This window comes from Octopus bimaculoides, chromosome 7 (genome assembly GCF_001194135.2).
Source record: "Octopus bimaculoides isolate UCB-OBI-ISO-001 chromosome 7, ASM119413v2, whole genome shotgun sequence".
NCBI lineage: Eukaryota > Metazoa > Mollusca > Cephalopoda > Octopoda > Octopodidae > Octopus > Octopus bimaculoides.
In genome coordinates this window covers 41,149,885-41,162,400 of record NC_068987.1, presented here as the reverse complement: position 1 = coordinate 41,162,400, position 12,516 = coordinate 41,149,885, and the positions used below count along the sequence as shown (strand labels likewise).

The following is a 12,516-nucleotide window of genomic DNA, read 5'->3' as shown; positions in this document are numbered from 1 at the left end:
AGGCAGTACTGTTATCAGCCATGTCTTTGCAAGTAAAGTTCATTGTCCAATGAATGAGGGGTACTCATAAGTGGGCCGGTTACACCTCACATTCGGATGTGCTTTTAATGTTCCACTGGCACAAGTGCCAATCAGGCAGTACTGTCGTCGGCCATGTCAGCAATCTTGATTTTGATTTCACTTGCCTCAATAGGTCTTTACAAGCAAGGTTTAATGTCCAATGAATGAGGGATATTCATAAATGGGCTGGTTACACCCACTGGCATAGGCCATGGGCTATGGTCTCACTTGGCTTGTCGGATTTTCTCAAGCACAGCATATCTCCAAAGATCCCTGTTACTAGTTATTGCCTCAGTAAGGCCCAATGTTTGAAGGTCGTGCTTCACCACCTCATCCCAGGTTTTTCTGAGTCTACCTCTTCCACAGGTTCCCTTAACTGCTAGGGTGTGACACCTTTTCACACAGCTGTCCTCATTCATTCACAACACATGACCATACCAGTGCAGTCGTCTCTCTTGCACACCACATCTGATGCTTCTTAGCTTCTTAAATCCAACTTTTCTTTCAGGGCACTTACACTCTGTCATGTATGCACACTGACATTACACATCCAGCAGAGCCTACTGGCTTCATTCCTTGCAAGCTTACGCATGTCCTCAGCAGTCACGGCCTATGTTTCACTGCCATGTAGCATGGCTGTTCGTACACGTGTCATATAGTCTACCTTTTACTCTGAGCGAGAGGCCCTTTGTCACCAGCAAAGGTGGGAGCTCTCTGAACTTTGCCCAGGCTATTCTTATTCTAGCAGCTGCACTTTCAAAGCATCCACCCCTGCTACTGACTTGGTCCTCTAGGTAACAGAAGCTATCAACTACTTCTAGTTTTTCACCCTGGAATGTGACAGAAGCTGTTCTCTGCACATCTTCTGTCTTTATAACACCTGAGCATTTGCCACATACAAAAACTATCTTGCTAGTTAGCCTCCCTTTGATATTGCTGCACCTCTTATGTGTCCATAGCTTACACTGGGTACATCTTATAGAGTTTCTACTTACGCCTATTGTTACAAAATGAAATAAAGTTGTCAAAAAAAAAAATATCATTTACATAGAAGGTTATCATTCTTACAGCGATAATACTTTTGCACTTCTTGCAGAGATGGTAAACCATTTAAAAATAATTTTCAATTTCGTTTTCAATCATTCCAAGTGTTCCTGCAATCACTGGTATTAGTGACCACCTTGAGATGCCACATTTTTTCAGTTTCGATGAACAAATATTTATATTTCCTGAGCTTGTCAAATTCTTTTTGCCACAAGGGATACTTGTCTTTATGATTTGGGTTTTTACAACAATGTCTGTTTTATTTACTTTGATGGTTGTGTCTGTATGTATAGGAACATCCCAAAGAATCACTACATTTTATCCCTCAGTTACAGTCTCAGAGTGATGTTTATACCACTTGTCAACAGTTTTGATTTTATAAGCCAACTCTGTCATGTCTTGATTTATACTCTACTGGTATTAAAACTTTACCCATAGATTGAGTGGTCTTCTGTTTCAATTTCTTCATTGCAGGATTGGCACTTTGGACCTACTCCATTTTTCATCACAATGGCTTGGTAGTTCCAGGTCAATAAGCTTTGATTTTGAACAGCTAAGATGAAACCTTTGTAGGTACCAATGAGTGTGCTGCTAGTTTACATCAGCTGGTTGGCTACAGGCCACATATTTGCCATGCAGAGTTTCTGCTCTCACCTAACACCCAATTGTTCATGTACACTTTTCCATTAGTTTTACTTCCTTTGCAACAATAGTTGCCACATTTTCCTCAGGCTCTCCAGCCTGAGTATCATTCATGAAATCAGTAGCAAATTGTTTGCTTGCCTTCGCCTTCAAAATGGAATGAAGCTTCTTATGCCTCTCATGATTTTCAACAAGTTTTAGCATCCAGTCAGTTGTTTCAAGATATTTGGTCAGTCCAGTTGTGGTTTTATAAGAAAGTTCAAACTGGATCAAGCTTTAACTTCTTTTGGACTCTGGGAAGGTAAAGATGATCAATGTCTGCCTTTGTACTAATTTTTCTATCAATTTTCTTTATTTTACTTGTATTCCAATTCAGTACATTGAAGCTATAAATAAAAACTAGGACTACTAAGGAATTTGTGGCAAACGCCTTGTTATGTGCATTCAGCTCAGATTTAATAACTACTTGTACTCTCCTATAACATTCCTTCTTCATTTTCTCTTTCATGTTTGCATGCTGAATGCCAGAGCCTTCATTTATTGCTAGGTATTTATAGTTTGTTTTTTTTTGCTGAAATTCCTTTATAACTGTTTCCAACAGTTAATCAATTTCCCTTGGAACACCAACCTGAATGCTTTTACAACCTGTGATGAGTCAAATTAAGCTGCAGGCTCCACTCCTGGTGGTGCCCTTCCATCAATTCCTTTAAGTTTCTGTTTTGCAACCATATTCCCCCTGGAACCGACTATGGTTTCCTGCGCAGGCTCCCCGCTGGGTCATCGAAGTTAATGCCTTCTAGCTCATCATGTTTTGCCCCTATAGTTTTAAGTCACCCATATAAAAGTTAATATTGTTTCAACCTAGTACTCTGTTAGAATGATGATTGGAGATTCATGTTCCACAACACATGTTTCAGAAAGTTTGGAATTACTGGAGAAATTTTGAAGGTGTCCAGCAGTTTCAGAATCCATGAGTGCAGTATGCTGTCAAAAGCCTTTTTGTAATCAATTCACGTTGAACTGAGATTATTATTTAGGCAACAAGGTGGCATGCTGGACAAAATGCTTAGCAGCATTTCTTCTAGTCTTACATTCTGAGTTCAAATGCTGTTAAAGTCAACTTTGCTTTCATCTTTTCAGGATCAATAAAATAAGTACCAGTAGAGTACTAGCCCTGGCAGAATCATTAGCATGTCAGACACAATGCTTAGCAGTATTTCTCCTGGTTCTTTATGTCTTAACTTTGAATTCCACCAAGGTTGATTTTGCATTTCATCCATCCTTTCAGGGTCAGTATAACTAACTTCCTCTGCTAAAACTGCTGGCCTTGTGTCAAAATTTAATGCAATTATTATTATTATTAATGGTGATGCAACATTGAATCAGCTGGACTCAATGCCTTCCAGTATTTACATCCTTTTGTATTCTCAGGTTCTTTGCCTTTCACCCTACCAGGTTTGATAAATCCATGTCAGATGATAAGGATCATTTGATTCATAGTCCTTTAAATATGTCCTGGCTTTAGAAATTATGATTCTTGTATCTATAAAAAATTATTGATATTGATAAACATATTAGCCTTCATTCTGCACCACATATTGTCTATCCCTATATGATTGCCTGCACACACACTTATATCTAACTTCAATTGTTGAAATAATGAATACTTTTAGGAAAACGTGAGATCTCAGCCACTCTCTATTCAACTCGAGTTTCCCTTGGCTCCAGATTAGAAGATAATTTCCAGGCTTTACCAAATGGTGGGAAAGTAGAATTAAAGCAACGTCTTGTCACTGATGGTCAGTATGTTTTATAATTGTACTTTGTTATATTTATTACATAAGTGTAGTTTGTTTAAAAAAAGGAAATTATGATAAATATTTTGTTGGTATTCCAACACCTACTTTTGCACATTGTTCATAGCTGAGAGCCTAGTTCATTTAACTCTGAATATGTATGAGTTAGAGAAAAATATAGGAGATAGTTAATTGCAGAGGTCATCATCATCATCAGTTTAATGTCCACTTTCCTGTGTTTGCATGAGTCAGGTTTTTTTATGGCTGCATGCCCTCCCTTTTGTCAACCCTCACTTGTTTTCAAACAAGTTGACAGTTCCTCATGACTGGACATTTTCATGGAAGTCTAGAAAGAGGGACACTGCTTATATGATGGTGACATTCATTATGCCTATCAAATGATGTCTAGACAAGCACACGCATGCATGATGGCCTTCTTTATTTCCATCTACTAAATCTATTCACAAGGATTTGATCAGCTTTTGTCCACTTGGATATCAAAATTTGAGAAAACCCTCAGAAGTTTCAGTATTTTTGATGAAAAAAAGAGAAAATATTCATAACTTCCACTTATTTATATCTTCACAGCGCTGTAAATGTGACAGGAAAGTAATACCAATGTTGATCTCAGTTGTTTTTAGATTAGGTTAAGATTGTTATGTAACTGTCATTGAGTAGCAGTTAATTGGATATGATTACACTCAGAAACTGGGATGCATATTTTGTTACTTGTATATATTTCAGGAGTGTTAGTTCAGACTGTTTGGTCACACTGCTCAATTTTCTGAATTTGTTTCTGTGTATCATATTCTTTTCTCTGAGGATCTGGGGTGATGGGTATTGCAGAGATAGGAGCCACCTGGATACTCTTCACAGGCTTCCCTGTGAAAACCCAAGCAAATATCAACAAATGGTAGATGGAGCAATGTGCTGCAACAGCGCATACCTGACCTGATCAGTGGTTAATTCCTCCTAAGGAGCAAAATATGTGATGCAGGTTCAATTCAGAAAGAATCCATTTCAGTTTTTAATACAACTCTTTTGTATCTTTTACTTGTTTCAGTCATTAGCCTGCAGCCATGCTGAGGCACTGCCTTGAAGAATTTCTAGTCAAATGAATTGACCCCAGTACATTTTTTCTAAAGCATAGTACTTATTCTATCAGTCTCTCTGCCAAACTGTTATGGGGATGTCAAGCAGTGGCGGGGGATAAACAAAGATATATATGATGGGCTTCTTTCAGTTTCCATCTACCAAATCCACTCACAAAGCTTTGGTTGGCCTGAGGTTATAGAAGACACTTGCCCAATGGCCACACAGTAGGACTGAATCTAGAACCATGTAGTTGGGAAGCAAGTTTCTTACCACACAACTACACCTGCACTTAACTCAAGTATCATTTTCATACTGTTCTTTACTTATCTATATTTTATAACACTGACTTCAAAATTTAATATTCTAAAATAACTGGTTTCTTCCAATTTCTTTTTCAAGATCAAACCTTAACAAAATGGCCCAGTATGTTCCTTATAAGTCTTAGTATGATTTGTATAGCTGTCTTGATGCTACCTAATGAAGGCACTACCCCAGATACTATGGTGCCATCCTTTCTCAGAGTTACGGTCAATCAAAAGTGTGTGGCAGCTTATGTTCTTGGTACGTATTGATTTTATATTTTAATTTATGGAATACTTAATTAAGTTTACTCATTGTTAAGGATCAGATGAGCCCTGATCAAGCAAGTGTTCCTGTCATGACCATCTCATTTTTCTCCCCTTTTTTAGACAGTATATCTAGGACAATTATGTCATATCTTCCTTTCAGATAGTAGATTGTACTCTTCTACTATGTCACTTAACTGATTGGGGATATTTTTGGATATAGGGGAGTTCATGTCTAAAAATTTTCATAAATTTTAGTACTCCTTGCTGTGTCCAGCTGAGCATTTTTACACCCTAGTAGACTGGACTAGCAAAAGTTGAGTATTTTGTTCACGTGATGTAATATAATCAATTGCAAGTTTTGTTTCATTTGAGATATTAGAAATTCTAATTTTAGTAATACAAATTTGTGATTTTGTTATATTTAGTGGACCACGAGTCAAAATATTTAGTTTACCAAACAAGGTGAGGTTGATGGTCAACATTCATAATGTAGATGTTATAAACACTGATTACAAAGGCAAAAAGCCCAGTAACAAGATCCATGTGACCTGCCACTTATCAGGCAACCACAATTATCAGTTACAATAAAGCTTCATACTTCTTAAATTACATACTGTAAACATTTTTTTACTGCTATTTTATTCTTTTACTTGTTTCAGTCATTGAATAGCTTAGTCAAATGAATTAACTCTAGTATTTATTCTATTGGTCATATTTGCTGAACTGCTAAGTTAAATGACAATGTTGAAGTCCAGAATGGCACAATTCAGGGCTGGTTAGGCAAGGACTTCAGCATTTGTAGTAAGCCCAAAACGTTACATATTGTTGAAATTATTGATAGTTGTTACCTTTTTAAGCATGAGTGACTGTGTACCATGTTGTCATCAGCTTACTGGAAGTCTGAAATTCACTTGCTACTGGTGAGATTCTTTGACTAAAACCTCACCAGGTTGAAGAGTCCTTCATCAAAACATCTGATATCCATTCTTGGCTGATCCAGAAGTTCATAGATCATTACAGCAAAATGTATGGGAGAAAGGCATAGGAGTGAGAACGCAACCTTGTTTCAATCCACATGCATATGCAATTGAGAATCAATCATGATGTAAGGCACTTCCTGTCACCACCTTCAGCATGGCTTGGGCCATGGAGACAAAACAATCATGACACGTGGATACATGGCAGGTCAAGATACAGTCGAAAGCCTTTACCAGATCATAGAAGACAAGGAAAAGGAGTTTTGTTGTTTTTGACATTTCTCTTGAATTTGTCGCATAGAAGACCACAGGGAGCTCAGAAACCACATTGGATTCTGGAAGGACTATTTCTGTGATTACCTGAAGACACTTTGAGAGTATTCAAGCAAAGATCTTTTCTGCAATAGCAAGTAGTGAGATTCCATGATAATTTCCACAGCATTTTCTCTCCTTTCTTGAATAGGAGATGGCATCTTCGAGATCATGATATGCCTTCCACATCAGTGAAGAGTTTTAGTTTGCACAGCAATTCGCTATGTTGCAGCAATTTGAAGGGATGTTATTGAATCCTGGGGCTTTTCTTGTTTACATTGCATTCAGGAACTCTTGGCACTGCAGAGAGCATTCATTCAAGGTTGACATCATCATTCTAGTCAGGTGGAACTGGCATTGGTCAAGCTCGAATGGTACTTTTTACATGTCAGTCAGGTGGCACTGGCATCAGCTGTGCTCGAATGGTGCTTTTTACATGCAACCGGCACAGGAGCCAATCCAGCAGCATTGGCATTGGCCACGACTACAATTTCACTTGATTCAACAGGTCTTCACAAGCATGACTACAATCTCACTTGGCTTGCCGGGTCTTCTCAAGCACAGCATATTTCCAAAGGTCTTGGTTGCTTGTTATTGCCTCTGTGAGGCCCAACCTCATACCATGTTTTCCTGGGTTTCCCTCCACTGTTAGGGTGTGACACTTTTTCACACAGCTGTATTCATCCATACACAACACGACCATACCAGTGTAGTCATCTCTCTTGCATGCTACATCTGATGCTTATGTCCAACTTTTCTCTCAGGGCAGTTACACTCTGCACATTGACATTACACATCCAGCAGAGCATGCTAGTTTCATATGCATATCCTCAGCAGTCACAGCCCATGTTTCCCTGCCTTGTAGAATGGCTGTTTGCACACAGGCATCATACAGTCTACCTTTCACTCTGAGTAAGAGGCTCTTTGCTACCAGCAGAGGTAGGAGCTCTCTGAACTTTGCCCAGGCTATTCTTATTCTAGCAGCTACACTCTCAGAGTATCCACCCCAACTAATGACTTGGTCACCTAGGTAACTACTTCTAGTTTTTCCCCCTGGCATGTGATGGAATGTTTTCTGCACATCTTCGGTGTTTATTGCACCTGTGCATCTGCCACATACGAAAACTATCTTCCCAGTTAACCTTCCTTTGATATTGTCCATAGCTTACACCAGGTATATCTTATGGAGTTTCTACCTACACCTTTTCTACAGATTGAGCAGGACCAGCTACCTGAAGGGATTCGTGATTTGTCTGTCTTCCTACTTACTAAGACTTTGGATTTTGCTACATTGACTCTAAGGCCCTTTAATTCTAGACCTTGCTTCCACACCTGAAACTTCTCTAGTTTTGGTAGTGACTCAGCAATTAGAGCAAGGTCATCAGCATAGAGGAACAGCCTGTCTTGAATTCCTCTGTTATTACCCACAGGACTATGATGAATAAGAGGGGGCTGAGGACTGATCCTTGGTGGACCCCCACTTCTACCTGGAATTCTTCATTATACTCATTACCAACCCTCACATTACTGACAGGGCTTGTACGGCTCTTACCAACCACTCATCTATCCTTAGTTTCTACATTGACTACTAGATAAGGGATTGGGTGACTCTGTCAAAGGCTTTCTCCATGTCAACAAAAGCCAAGTACAGAAGTTTATCTTTGGCTAGGAATTTCTCCTGCAGCTGTTTTACCAGAAATATAGCATCAGTAGTGCTTCTCCCTGGCACAAACCCAAACTACATTTTATCTAAACTCTCTCCCTAATTAGAAGGCCTATGACCCTCTCTGTGACATTCATCACCTGATCCAACAATTTGTAATTATTTCTATCTAATACGTCATCTTTACCTTTGTAGCACTGCTAGACCAGTCATTGGGTATGGCTCCTTTGTGCATCACCTGTTTAACTATACAGGTGACTAGACTATAGACTACACTGCCAGATATTTTAAGCATCTGAGCAGTGATTCCTGATGGACTGGGGGCTTTCCCTGTCTTCATACCATTAATTGCTTTATCTACCAAGGTACTGTCAATTCGAATAGCTAGTCCCTCTATTGGGTTGACATTTGGCAGATTTTCTTTCTCTTCATTTAGCAAACTTTCATAGTCTCTCTTTGCAGTATCACTAAATGCAAGTGAGTCATCATCCATGCAGACACATTTCTCTCCTATGACACCATCTTGCAACTGAAAACACTTTAAGTCTCTGGTCTTCATGATACAAAACATTGGCAAATTTTTTCTTACCCACTTCCCTTCTGGCTCAGTAAACCTGTCTCCTAACTTCCCTTTTGGCGATCTGATACAGTTCCCTGCTACCACCACACTTCCAGTTCTTCCATGCCTGTTTCTTTTCCCTAATGGCCCTGTCAACTACATTGTTCCACCACCACATTACTTTATGTCGAGATGGGACTTTGCACCAGCCATAGATTTTGTCAGTCGCCCTCAACAGGCAGTCCTGTTGTCTTCCACATTATGTGATGTTATATCCTCCTCTATTTCATCTAAAGCTTCAAGTAATGCACCTCTAAATATCTGTCCATTCAGAGGATCCTTAAGCTTCCAGACCCTTCTTTTCCATGCTGGTTGTCTTCTGGGCAGCCTTTTAGCTCTGATCTTGAAGTCACTAATTACTAACCTATGTTGTGGGGTGCAATCTTAATCTGGATGGATGGAAAGAGACTTTTCTCATGAACTCTGTTGTTGTTGACTCACATCTAGCAAAACAGAAAAATGTTTCTACTAGCAGTCTAGGATGTCCTGTGGGTCAGTTAGGATATTAACATTTTCTGCTGCAAGTAGAATGCCATTTGACAACTTTACAGCATAGAAGTTTCTAAGATCTTGAGCGTCAGCATACTGTTGGAAAGCCCCTGCATTCTATTGCCATCAAGCTTCCTGCAACTCTCTCAGCTGGGTTTGGCACTATTGTTAAATCTTCTTGTAGCGAATTTTCTGAAACCTAGATATTAAATATTTTTCATGAGATAACCAAGCCTTTTGTCTCTCATCAATCAGACTGTTGATTTCCTTTCTGTTGTCATCAAACCAATCTTGGTTCTTTCTTTCAGAGATTCTGATAGGGCGTTTGGCAGCTTTGGAGATGTGCCACAAAAGATGGTCTTGAAATCAGTGTGTGGGTTACCACCTGCAAAGTCATGGTCCACTTTAATCAAATGCACATCATCAGCTTTCTTCCTTTGTCTTACTTTCCTGCAAAACAAAATTTTAAAAGTCTACTGGTATAAGGGTAATAGGAGCACTTTTGTCTGGGCAGACTACCCCAAAAAGGGAAGGCCCAATAAAAAGAGGGATAAACATTGGAAGTCACTTTCCCTTCCTGGCTGGGTAGCAGCACTCAGTGGGATACCCTTCATGTGCTTGTAACACTAAATTTAGAGGTGTATTACTTGAAGCTTTAGATGAAATAGAGGGGGATATAGCAGCCGAAATCTTAAGGCCAAAGCAAAACTGACCATAGGAACTTGGAATGTGAGGACCCTTTTGGACACTGACAACTCCGACTGACCAGCTGCCCTCATCTCGAAAGAACTTGCAAGATTCAATGTTAGCATTGCTGCACTGAATAAAACACAACTTTCAGATGAAGGAAAGCTCAAAGAGGCAGGTATGGGATATATTTTTTTTTTAGGAAAGGGAAAGATCAAGGAGAAAGAAGGACCCAGTATTAGGTTTACTGTCAAATCTTAAATCATCAATTAAATCTGTGATCAACGAGCGACTCTACTTGCAAAGTTCATCTTTGGCATTTCCACTTATGCTTCGACTCTTGATGCATTTTACCCATGATTTTTTTACATCATCCTTAATGTTCCAATCTAATAAGGTCTAGGCTGTCTCCTTGTGGAGCCACAAATTGGCAACAATGTACCTCCTACTCTCTCGGGATATGACTAAAGCAACTCCTCTTTTTGAATACGTCTCCTTGGGAAAGGTGTGATGGGTGCCCAGCAGAACTAAAAATACAGATAAACATACACAACAAGCTTCTTTCAGTTTCCATCTACCAAATCCACTCAAAAGGCTTTGGTTGACCTGAGGAGACACTTGCCCAAGGTGCCATGCATTGAGACTTATCTGGAACCATGTGGCTGGGAAGCAAACTTTTTACCACATCCTTGCCTGTCCAACCATCTTACATGTCTTCACACACTGTAGCAACTTCAATACTGGGACTTATTAATCTCAGAAAGATGAAGCTTTAGATTTGAATCAGTGTAACAAAATATCTGGTTTAGAGCTCTGATTTTCTTCAAAGTATTTCATTGACACCTCATAAAAATTAACTGTCTCACAATATTTTCAAAACATTAAATATGTGGTCGTTCATACAATATTCAGTAATCCTTTTTTTCTACTGTTAAATTATTTGGGAAGGAGAAGGTTAGATGTATAGCCGAGTGTACAGATGAGCTTTCAGTGTGACCTTAAGTCTTTTTTTAACAGTATATTGTTTTCCTTAATCCTCAACATTTTTACAATTTCAATTCTTTCCCAAGCCCAATCTTATTCTACAAAACAGCACATTTTTGTTGGGTAGAAATAAGAATATCTGGCTAGATGTAGTTTTTTTTATTTCATGCTAAGCATAGTTGTGTGAATCTATCAATCATTCTACTCGTGTTTTTTTTTTGAGATAGCCAACCATTTTGTTTTTGTTTATTTCCAGGTGCCATCACAATGATTCTGTTGAAATCATATTCTTAATTTTTGAAGTTCTTTTGTGTTCAAAGAATTCATGGAATGCAGATAAATTGGTTTTAGGGAAAATAAAAAATCCAACCTACAGTTGTAATATATAACTGTGTACTTTATATTTATTTCTAAAGCAAGACAGCAACACTTCTGACATCATATCAAACTATTCCTTAGAAAAATTTGATTTGAAAATGTAATGTCTAAATAAACTTATATTTTTCAAATTATGTTTGTACAAAAGAAAAAAACAATTTATCAATAAGAAATTTTGAATGCAATATGTATCATTTCCAGTTAAATGCTTCAGCTTACTATTTTCATTGTATAGAAATCAAATCCTTCCAGGATTGATAAAATACCAATCCACTTGTGCCAATGTAAAAAAATTTTTCAGTATATATGCAAGGTTATATATAGATTACCCATGTAATCTATAATATTATTGTTTCATGAAATGGACATAGGTCTTGAAGCTTGCTAAATTATTTACTTTATGAAATCATACTGAATTTGTCTTTTTACCTTGTCCACTGTAAGTTATAAGTTCCATATTGTTTGTTGTGTGTCACCTCCAGTCCATGAAAAACAACTGTAACTCCATTTTATATTCTTTTTGGTGTTATATGTACAAAAGTTAATAAACTGAATACAACAAATTCTTGCTTTTTCTTCTTCATAATGCATCAAGTCAAAAAGATTAACACTGAAAACTTTGCTCCTTTTCTAACATCTAAAACAAGCTATAATTCAGTTGCAAAACCAAATTTGGCAGTGGGAGATTAAATTTTCAACTTCCTGTTATAAAATACATAGGTATTGGCTGCCCTCCTCTTTCAGCTACAAAGAAGAAAATGAAAACAGATTTTTTTACAGTGGTAAATCTGCTAAAATAAAATGTCCAATAATATTTATTTATTGATGGAGTGAGCATTGAAACACAGCAGTAACATAAAAATATTGAAAACGACAAATACAGTTCTGGAATAAACCTTTTACTCAAATGAAATATTTTTTTTTTTTTTTTACAAAGTCATCAGTTATTGCATCAAATATTACAGTGATCTTACTGTGCCCTTTATTTGCGTTTAGGGAGATATTTTACTGTCACAATTTCATTATTGTTAGTTAATTTCATTAATTGTGTAAAATATTTCTTAGATGTCTTGATATCTTTAAACTTCACGACTATATATCTGCAAATAGAAAATGTCGGAATTATAACTTTCATTGCACTAGGTAAGCAGATAACTAAAATATTATATTACTCTACTTAGCAACTGATATTCATAATCAA

The 12,516-nt window shown here is 37.8% G+C and overlaps 3 protein-coding genes across 4 annotated transcripts in view; 2 read left to right on the top strand and 1 right to left on the bottom strand.

Moving 5' to 3' along the window:
* The window catches only part of LOC106883409 (motile sperm domain-containing protein 1), a 73,781-nt gene extending 61,903 nt beyond the window's left edge, over nucleotides 1-11,878 (top strand). Inside the window, exons 5-7 of the mRNA XM_052969540.1 lie at nucleotides 3,420-3,545; nucleotides 5,037-5,198; nucleotides 11,194-11,878. Of these exons, the coding sequence (XP_052825500.1) occupies nucleotides 3,420-3,545; nucleotides 5,037-5,198; nucleotides 11,194-11,231 (326 nt within the window). The 3' untranslated portion in view covers nucleotides 11,232-11,878. The remainder of the gene's footprint in view (nucleotides 1-3,419; nucleotides 3,546-5,036; nucleotides 5,199-11,193) is intronic.
* LOC106869388 (fatty acyl-CoA reductase 1) overlaps nucleotides 1-12,516 on the top strand; it is a 422,225-nt gene that overhangs the window by 50,046 nt on the left and 359,663 nt on the right. The gene's annotated exons all lie outside the window — the stretch shown is intronic.
* LOC106883410 (uncharacterized) overlaps nucleotides 12,199-12,516 on the bottom strand; it is a 59,623-nt gene continuing 59,305 nt past the window's right edge. For both annotated transcript variants that reach the window (XM_014934402.2, XM_014934403.2), the window contains exon 9: nucleotides 12,199-12,415. In XM_014934402.2, the coding sequence (XP_014789888.1) occupies nucleotides 12,298-12,415 (118 nt within the window). In that variant the 3' untranslated portion in view covers nucleotides 12,199-12,297. The remainder of the gene's footprint in view (nucleotides 12,416-12,516) is intronic.